Source organism: Thalia democratica, chromosome 4, assembly GCF_965202585.1.
Source record: "Thalia democratica chromosome 4, ktThaDemo2.hap1.1, whole genome shotgun sequence".
NCBI classification, from domain to species: domain Eukaryota; kingdom Metazoa; phylum Chordata; class Thaliacea; order Salpida; family Salpidae; genus Thalia; species Thalia democratica.
The window spans coordinates 65,435,711-65,445,117 of NC_139168.1; the positions used below are offsets into that span (position 1 = coordinate 65,435,711).

At 25.6% G+C, this 9,407-nt stretch overlaps 1 protein-coding gene across 1 annotated transcript; it reads left to right on the plus strand.

Moving 5' to 3' along the window:
* Positions 1-1,957: 1,957 nt before the first annotated feature.
* Positions 1,958-3,519, plus strand: LOC145835131 (uncharacterized). Its single transcript, XM_082942680.1, has 3 exons — positions 1,958-2,010; positions 2,593-2,729; positions 3,077-3,519. Exons 1-3 carry the CDS (start codon positions 1,996-1,998, stop codon positions 3,384-3,386), a joined length of 462 nt encoding a protein of 153 aa, XP_082798806.1. The 5' UTR covers positions 1,958-1,995; the 3' UTR covers positions 3,387-3,519.
* Positions 3,520-9,407: the final 5,888 nt, after the last annotated feature.

The following is a 9,407-nucleotide window of genomic DNA, read 5'->3' on the forward strand; positions in this document are numbered from 1 at the left end:
TCACACGAGCAATTTCAAAAGTAATTATCTAAAAATGCCTAGAGAATTTCATTTATATTAAGCAATTATTCTGCCCCGCAATTATATAAGATTATTTGTTTAAATTACTGTAAAATCGATAACAAACGTTTAGCTTTGCTTTGAACAAAATAATTAATTTTTCATAATTTTTATACTTTTAAGCTTTAATTTTTAATTTATAGTTTTGAAAATTTTTTATAGCAACTTTTGCTTTTAATTGTTCGTTGTTTGAAACTATGGAACTATAGTTTTCCTCAAAATTGTAATATTTTTTTATTTACCTTGTTTTCTAAATTTTCTTTAGAAACAGTCTGTTGCATAAAAAAAAATAAATATTTATGTAAATTGTTTAGTCTAAAAGCTTCAAGTTTATTTTCAAATTACCATTATAAGATCATTAAATTAATCAATCGTCTAGACTAGATAGATTTCCTAAAAATAAAACTTTTTGATGTGTTTTATAAACAATTTATTTAATATATCTTACATCCTTTTATTTTTTTATGGTACTTGAATGCGTTCTTCAAAAAATAAAAAAAGTAAGTAGTAATTATTTTTGTATATTATCTTTGAAAACAAAAATTGTATACAAGAAAGCTTGTTAACCATCAATTTTGATAACAAAAGTTTAGTTACAAATATAATTGTACTAATTCATATGTTTATAAGATGTATTTCAGACTAAAAAAAATAAAATAATGCCTATACTACTACTTACCTTTAGTTAAAAACTTTGTAAAGGTTCCTAATACATTAAAACTACGAACACCAATTAAAATCTTTATTTATAACAAATAGTAAAATTATTTTTTTCAAATGAACATCTTTACAAAAACTCAAACTTTTATATTACGTTAAACATATTTTTAAGTATCTTAATAGATAGTAAGTGAATAAAATAGTTTTGGTAAAAAAACTGATTTAAACTTAAGTTCAACAATAAAATTTATGTAAATCAACTAATCTAGTTTGACAAGGTTATTAATTCAAACTATTAATTTTGAAAATATACAAGAAAAATTGTCATGCAATAATTTTCAACGCATATTTTTCATTTTAGTATTTCAATTTTTTTTTTATGAGATTTTGATTCGTTACACGTTTTTAAGCAGTTTCTAAATCTCTTTTTATAGATATAAATTTAAAATCTTACTTAAAGTACATTGGCACAATAAAATAAAATAGAAGATTAAGAGCTGTTTTGAGTTATATTAAGAAAGCTTATTTTTATTAAGCAAATATATCATTCTATTTTTAGAGTTTAAGAAAAATTTTTAAATGTCATTTTAACACGAAAATAAATCATCGTTAAAATGATTGTATATGTGAAAGTTTAAATGCTTCAAGACTAGGTATAGCAGTTTTTATATCAACTTTCAGTAAACTAACCTGAAAATAGTTTATGGTTAAGTACGAACCTTACAGATCAATTTTACAATAGTGTTTGCTTAAAGTAATTAGTTTAATATAAAACAAATAGATATGCGAGTTTCATTATTATTAAGCAATACTGAGCTTACGTACATATATTTTTTAATAAATGAAAAGTTTAAATGTTTACAACAATAACTGAAAAGTTAATTTTAATTTTAATATAAAATATATAGATTTGCGAGTTTCATTATTTCAGAACTTTTTGCAACACCGGGTTTACGTACATATATTTTTTAATAAAAGCATAGATTATTTGTTTGAAACATTAACTGAAAAGTTAATGAACTTCTTCTTGATTATAAGTTAAACAAAATATTGCGCAAACACTCGTTTAGCTCATAAATATATAATATTAAACGCTTGTGAAAAAAAATCAAAACAAATGTTACTCCGTTGCAGATCTTAGTCTCCATTGGGTATCTGATTACTAACTTTTTTTCTACCGGTTAAGTATATAAGGATGTAGTTGCTTTAATTTTTATATTAAGAAACTTTTGTACACAGTGAACATTGAATCCAGGTTTGTAAAAATCTATCGATATGGTGTTCACAAAGGTTGGTATGATTTTTTTAGATACTGATGTCAAACTTTATACTAAAGAATTTAGTACAAAGTGAACATTTTCAATGTAAGAAATCGCTTATTTTACTTTGTAAACTGATTTTTATAAAATGTTAATCAGTTTTTCACAATCTCTGATCTATACTTAAAAAGATTAAAATAATCTAGGATGAAGCATGCTACCGTAAATGGGGTGTGAAGCAACATAGACTACCTCTAATATTATTTTACTATCTTTAAACTTGGCTAACGCTTCCTTTTAAATATTTCAAGATATTAGTTTAAATTTTTAGTTTGAGAAATAACTGTAGTTAAGGTAAGTTTTGTAGCTTTTGTGAAGTAACTAAGCATCGCCACTTAAAGTAACTATATTAGATCAAAGCTGTAATATCGTTAATGTTCATTTTAAAAATTAAACGAAAATATATTAAAACGAAAAATAAAAAACCTTTATATGAAAGAATTCAGAATTTTCTAAATAACAAATTATAAGTTAAAAGTGTTCAATATCCGCCAAATAAGTCAAAATTTGCATAAAGTATTTGCAAATGATAACTTTCTACAAATTTACACAGGAAAAAATTTTTGTTGTGGCAATTCTTTTAAACTTCGTTTCTTCTGCCGTCAGACATTCGAGGCACCAAAGTCACGATCACAACAAACCGGACGCCATAAACTACTACCCCAAGGACATCGCCTACCTGACATGGAGGTAAAAAACATTTGACTTTAGTATTACATGGTTGTTTGTCTTGACTAAAAAAAAATTAAAAATTTATCAGGTAAAGAGGTTGACTAAATAATAATGCAAGTGCGAATTAATTATTCTATTTATTACTATGTTTCGGTGGCGAAAGATCCAAACTTGTGAAATACTTAAAAAGTAGTAAAACAGCAATGTTTTAACTTTTAATGTTTGACAAGCTTGGACTTTTTAACAACAAAAGCTGGTAAAAATTAGAATAGATAATTTGCACTTGTGCTTGTATTCAACTTTGTTTTAATAAATTAATAGTTATTTTTTGCAACTGTTGCCAACCGAAATATGTTTACTCGCAGAGACTTCATCGTTCAAAAAGAGTGCTCGATAAGAAAGAAGGCGGGAGAGCCGAGGAAGATGATCGTCCCGAACGGAGCTCTGGCAGCGTGGGACTTCGTTGAGCTGAGGTGCAGAAAACTGAAACAGACGTTCGTGGCCGCCTTGTGCCGCAACTCGGGTTGCAACGTAGGGAATTACCAGATAGAGAAACCCAACTCTGTTAAGTTAGTGACGAAGCCGATATTCGCCAACAGGAAAATAGCCGGAATGAAGGAGAGAAAGACGGTTCTGGTGCCAATCGCTTGCAGTTGTCAAGTCAGACACTTTTAGAAGTTACAACATAAACAAAGGCTGCAATTTTTTAATTAACTTTTTTACATTTTTATATGTAGTAAAATTGTTTTAATTTAAATGTTGGTATTTTAGATTGTCATCAGTCAGTTTTTTTTCGCATTGATTTTAGTTATCTGATACAAAACCTTTAATAAATTGCCACAGCTGGTCTAGTTTTTGTTTTTAATAAAGTATTTCGCAGAACAGACTTGTAAAATAAGATTTTGTTGGCCACGTAGTCAAAGAAATATATCTTTGAGTGCTAAAAAAACAATGTTCAAGTAAAATTATTATATTTTGAGAAATTAACAAGCTTTACTATGCCATTGATCTAAAATAATAATCATGTTTTTAATTTTAATTTTGTTTGTTCTAAATAATATTTCTCGATCAAATAACAGCATGGCAGGTCAGATATTTCTGTAACATGTACATTGCCTAAACATCAATTACAATGATAGATTTATCTTAAGTATTAGTATTCTAATAAAAATAATATAAAATTATTAAAAGTAAGTATTGTAATACACTAAGCAGTTTTTTAACATTGAATATAGACACCATACGAAAGTACGTAGCAAGAATAATTTGTATAATAAAAAAAAAATGTTAATAGGTTTCTTTTGAATTTTATTAAAAGTTTAAAACAAACTTAACTTTGAAACTATTCAAACTTGAATATTTAAATTGATCAAAATAAATTTATGTAGAGTTCTATATTTTCTCAATAGTGGCATCATTTCGTAACAAACAAGTTAATTTCAACTAATCATTGTACAAATTTTAGTATTTTATAACTTTTAATTCTTTAAAGTATTAACACTTTTTATGTTAACCAAATTATCTTTTATTCAAATTTTAATAAAGTAAACTATGATTTAATTATAAACTTTAAAACTTATCACTAGTAAAAAACAATCTTTTTAAAAATATATCATTTTAGAGTTTCTTTTTTTTGTTGAAAATAAAACTTCTTGATATAATTAACTTATAAATGAAAAAAAGTAATTTTTTATAAGTAAAAAATAAATTATCTACGATCATTTTTATCTAGAAAATTTTAAGAATTAAAAAATACAAGAAACATTTAAATATAGTTTTTTTACTAAAAGGATAAAAGGTACAACTTTAAAAATTCTATAAAATCTACAAAATTTCTAAGAAAAATAATTTCCAAAGTGCTTATATTTTAAAACATCTTAATATCAGAAAATAATTAGAAAAAAATGCTGTATTTTAATTGTAGTGTACAAAGGTTGCTTAGTTGACTCTCAAATAAAAAGCGGGAAAATAACATTTTTAAGTTTTCTTTTATTGATTATTAATAAGAAAGTCATGTATTATAAGAACAAGAATTAAAATTAAATTTTTAAAAATGACTTAAACATTGGCATATGGCTAGTAAAAAATGTTTTGTTTAAACAAAGTTTGAACAACATTCAAATAAGAACCCCAAGCATAAAAAAAATCAATAAAACACTTAAACATGGAGTTCTTTAACTTTTCTAAATTGGATAAAAACATTCTAATACTTTTTTAAAGCTTAGAAATTCTTGCACTTTTTATCTGTAGGCTCGGTGAAGCTACAGAGTTTGTACAAATTAGGACAATGAAGGTCATATACAATATATGTATATATATTAAAACTTTTGTTTCAAATGATTTCAGTAGCGTTAACATAAACATTTGTTAGTTACAGATGTCAAAACTTAAAATTTTATTCAAAAATTAGGTGGAAAATACTCTATAAATCATAAATAAAATTTTTTTTTTTTTCTAAAATACAAACTCTTTATTTATCAGTTACTAAACATGTAAAAAGTGCTTTAGATTAACAAAACATCAGTAGTTTTAAAATATAAATTTTTTTTTTGGTTTATGAAAAACTTAAAAATCACATGAAAAGTTCTGAAACTTTTGCTTAAGCAAGAGTGTTTATGGTTAGTCTAAAAATCTACTATTATAAATTATAAGGCTAGTTTAATTTTTTAAAAGGTTTTAAATGCTTATTTTTTACTAATTTCTAAGTTTAAAACATTTCAACAGTTTTAGTTCAATTCACGCCCGATCTACGTAATTGACCTTTAAAATATATTAGAATTATTGACTACGTTAGCTTTAAGAGTTTAAAGTGTTATACAGCTAAATTAATTAAACAAATATTATGCTATATAATATTTGTTATTCAACACTATTTATGTATTAAACGATTATCAATTTCTTACACCAGAGTATAAAAAGGTAATAAGTTACTTACCACTTAATATCATTAAATAATTTAAAATTAACTTATAAGTGTATTGAATTTATAGCTTATTAAAAAATTTAAATATTTAAAACCCGTAAGTAAGAATATATTTTAAGTTCTGTTTACTTGATCAAGATTATTTTCACTAACTTCTATCTAAAAAGTATTTTTTCGGTTTTATAACCACATATAAATTGATATCGCGATGTTCATTCTTAAGTTACGTGGGTTTTAACTAGTGATGTACCGGACCCGAACCCGGACTTTTTTTTCGAATTAGAATCCGGTCGGAACCGGATGCGGACTTTTTTTCAAATTAGAATCCGGCCGGAACCGGATCCGGATTTTTTTTTCAAATCAGAGTCCGGCCGGAACCGGGTCCGGACTTTTTTTCAAATTAGAATCCGGCCGGATCCGGATATCAGACAAAAATGGCAATATCCGGCCGGACCCGGACCCGGATAGTGAGTCCGGTACATCATTAGAATGAACTAGCCTGAGTCAAAATGAGGTTTTTAAAAACTGAAAAAAAAAGAACTTTAATCTAATAATAAGTAGAACAGTTAGCCACAAGGTTTACAAATTTAGGTGTTATTTACAAGTAAAAATCTGAAATCAAGTTCTTGAACAAAATACACTAGAAAATTACAAAATATTAAAAACTGGATCAGCTCAAACTCATTCAAAATCTAAAAGAATACTAGCCTGAGTTTTTATAAAAAACTAAACTAGCCGGAGGCAGTCCAAGATTTTCTAAAATTCCCAAAAATTTTCAAACTAGCAGGGTTGCCACTGTTTAAGTCAATAAAACTAGCTAGAGTGAGTATAAACAAGCCTGAGTCAGAATAAGGTTTTTAAAAAATTACTTTAATCTAATAATCAGTAGAACAGCGAGTAAAGGTTGACAATTTGGTTGTAAAGTTGTGGACTGATTGTGGTACACTTAACTTATTAGTACAACCCATCATAATTAAGTCCTACCTTATTTGATTAATATCTAACAAATACTAAATTTTAACTGAGACTACTTTCAATAATCAGACACGACAGTTTTGAGTGATGAATCTTTTATATAAAACACAACAAGAAATACTAGCATATACAAAATTATTAATTACTTTGGTAACACTTTAAAAACTGGAAGCTATTTAAATCTATATCAAAAGACTTAAAACAAAAAACTAAAAATTAAATAAAACTTTTAGTAAACAAGAAACTGTAAAATTTTTAATAAACTATTAAACTATAAACCTGGCTTAAGTATTTAAACAATTAAACACCTGTTGAAATATTCACTTTTAAAACAAAACACTACTTACAATAAGCAGTCACAAAAACGTTCAAGATATTTTGTTGCTTTAAGCTACACACCAAACTAACTAACTGCTAACATATATACTGCCTGTCATTTTCTGATGTTTTTTTGCACCAGTATTTAGTTTGAAACATTTCGTCATATGACTCTCATTGGCTCGTACATTCAACCGTATTAACTCTAAATATTCTCTGAGCTCAACTTAAAACAATAAATAATGCAAGTATTCATTTCAAAGTTTTCAATTTTACAACATATGTAAAGAGTTGCATTTCATGAAATGTTTATTTCATAGTTTAAATGTAAACAAGTGTAAATTAGTCACGTGTACAAAAAGAGCCAATCACGGTAGGTGTTTAATTTTAACTGACGAAAATGACTCTTATTAATTTACACAGGGTTTGTTTTTGAAATAATACTTTTCAGTATGCTCTTTTATACTAACTAGATCCGGGTCCGGACTTTTTTTTCAAATTAGAATCCGGCCGGAACCGGATCCGGACTTTTTTTTCAAATCAGAGTCCGGCCGGAACCGGGTCCGGACTTTTTTTCAAATTAGAATCCGGCCGGATCCGGATATCAGACAAAAATGGCAATATCCGGCCGGACCAGGACCCGGATAGTGAGTCCGGTACATCTCTAGTTTTAACGTAAAAAAACATTTTAGTAATTAACAAACAAGCTGTGCAGAACTCTTTTTGTTTTCTACATACCAAATAACTTATATTTCTACTGTATAATATTCAAACATAGTTTTTGTACCATAGTTGCCAGAAAAACATATTGTTGACTTTCGATCCAAATTTAAAATCGTTATAAATAAAGCATCAATTTTTTAAAGGTTCTAAAATTTATACATTTTGGTTTCTAATTTTCTAAGACTTGACGAAAGGATTAAATAACATAAACTTTAAAGAGTTAGTAGTAAAATAACTTTCAGGTAAGGACAAACATATTTTAAAAGCTTTGAAAATAAATTTAAATACTTTAAAGCAAATAAAAAATTACATATAACTAAAAATGTTAATACCGTTATACTCAGTTATAAAAGTCATGTTTGTTTTAATAATACTACTAAATGTGTTTTTTTTATAAGAAATACTTGAAAAAGTTTATCTAATTTTATTACTAGGAAATTAAGTAAATGTTTTTATTAAACAAATTAAGTATAGTTTTTACAACATCAAGCGAAAGTTTAATTTTGAACTTTAATGTTATTTTTAGTTTATATTTTTAGATTATAAGTTTAATATCTTTTCTTTAAGTTTAGTTTTCGCTACAACAAATAAAGTTTATCTTGAAGTTAAACATTTGATTTTAAACAAATTGGGAATTTTCTGAGCGGTATTTTTGCAAAGTGTGTATATAAAGTTACATTGTTTGCATACTTAAATTAAAGCAGAAGCATTTAATTTGAAATTAGGTTAAATAGTTAGGTTTATAAATATCTAAGTCTATTTTGAGTTCGCTGAAAATCTATTTCTAAACTAGATTTTCAATTAAATATTTATAGTAAATCTCTACACGACTAAAAAACTACATAAAGTTTTGACCTAAATAACTTTTCTTTAATTTTTAATAGCTTTGTTTTGGTATGCAAGTTGTTGTAATACAATATATTAAACATTTACTTTATTAGATCAACATCCTTCATAGCAACTTCAATAGAAAGAAAATACCTTTTTATATCAAATAGAATTCATAAAAAAATTCAATAGACGAAAGTATCAAAGAGATAGTATATGACTAATATATCCAAGAACTCGTACATTACAAATAATATTCTTAACTTAACTCTGCATTTAAATGTATCTATTAAGCTTTAAATAAAGTAATCTTTTGACAACTAATTGTAGTTAAAACCTGATAACTAATTTATACTGAAAAATTCATTAAGCTAAATTATATTTTAAATTAAAGAAAATAAACAAAGCTTTTAATATTTATAGAATAATACTTGTTGTATGAATAATGCTTAAATTTTATACTGTACATGAGAATATGTAAAGTCGGTGTATGTTTTATATTAAATTAATGTAAGTATATAAAATTACATCGTTATTGAGTACAAAACAAAATTTAGTTTTACTAATGTTCTATGTTTGTTGCTTTATGCGAACAAAAAGTTGATAGTTATATAAATTGTTTTAATAATTTATACTTATTTGTTGTCAGTCATACACATGAAAATCTGTAAGTATAAGGTAAAACTTTAAATTTTTAATTTTAATCAGAAATTCTGTAAGTAACTATGATAATATTGAAACTGTAAATTCAAATACCTAAATTTGTTAAAAAGCTTATAATTTTCCCTCATTCGCTACAAAAATAAGCTTGGTTTTGGAGAAAAAAATTGAATAATTGCAAAAAAAAACAAAAGTTGTGGTAAATATATCATTTTATTATTTCAAGTTATTGTCATTGCTATTTTAACTGATTCCAATAGTTATTAAAT

What these genes read in the sequence shown, in the direction of transcription:
- LOC145835131 (XM_082942680.1), top strand. An exon ending in ATCGCCTACCTGACATGGAG is followed by an intron (nt 2,730 to 3,076) that starts GTAAAAAACATT and finishes GTTTACTCGCAG; the next exon opens with AGACTTCATCGTTCAAAAAG.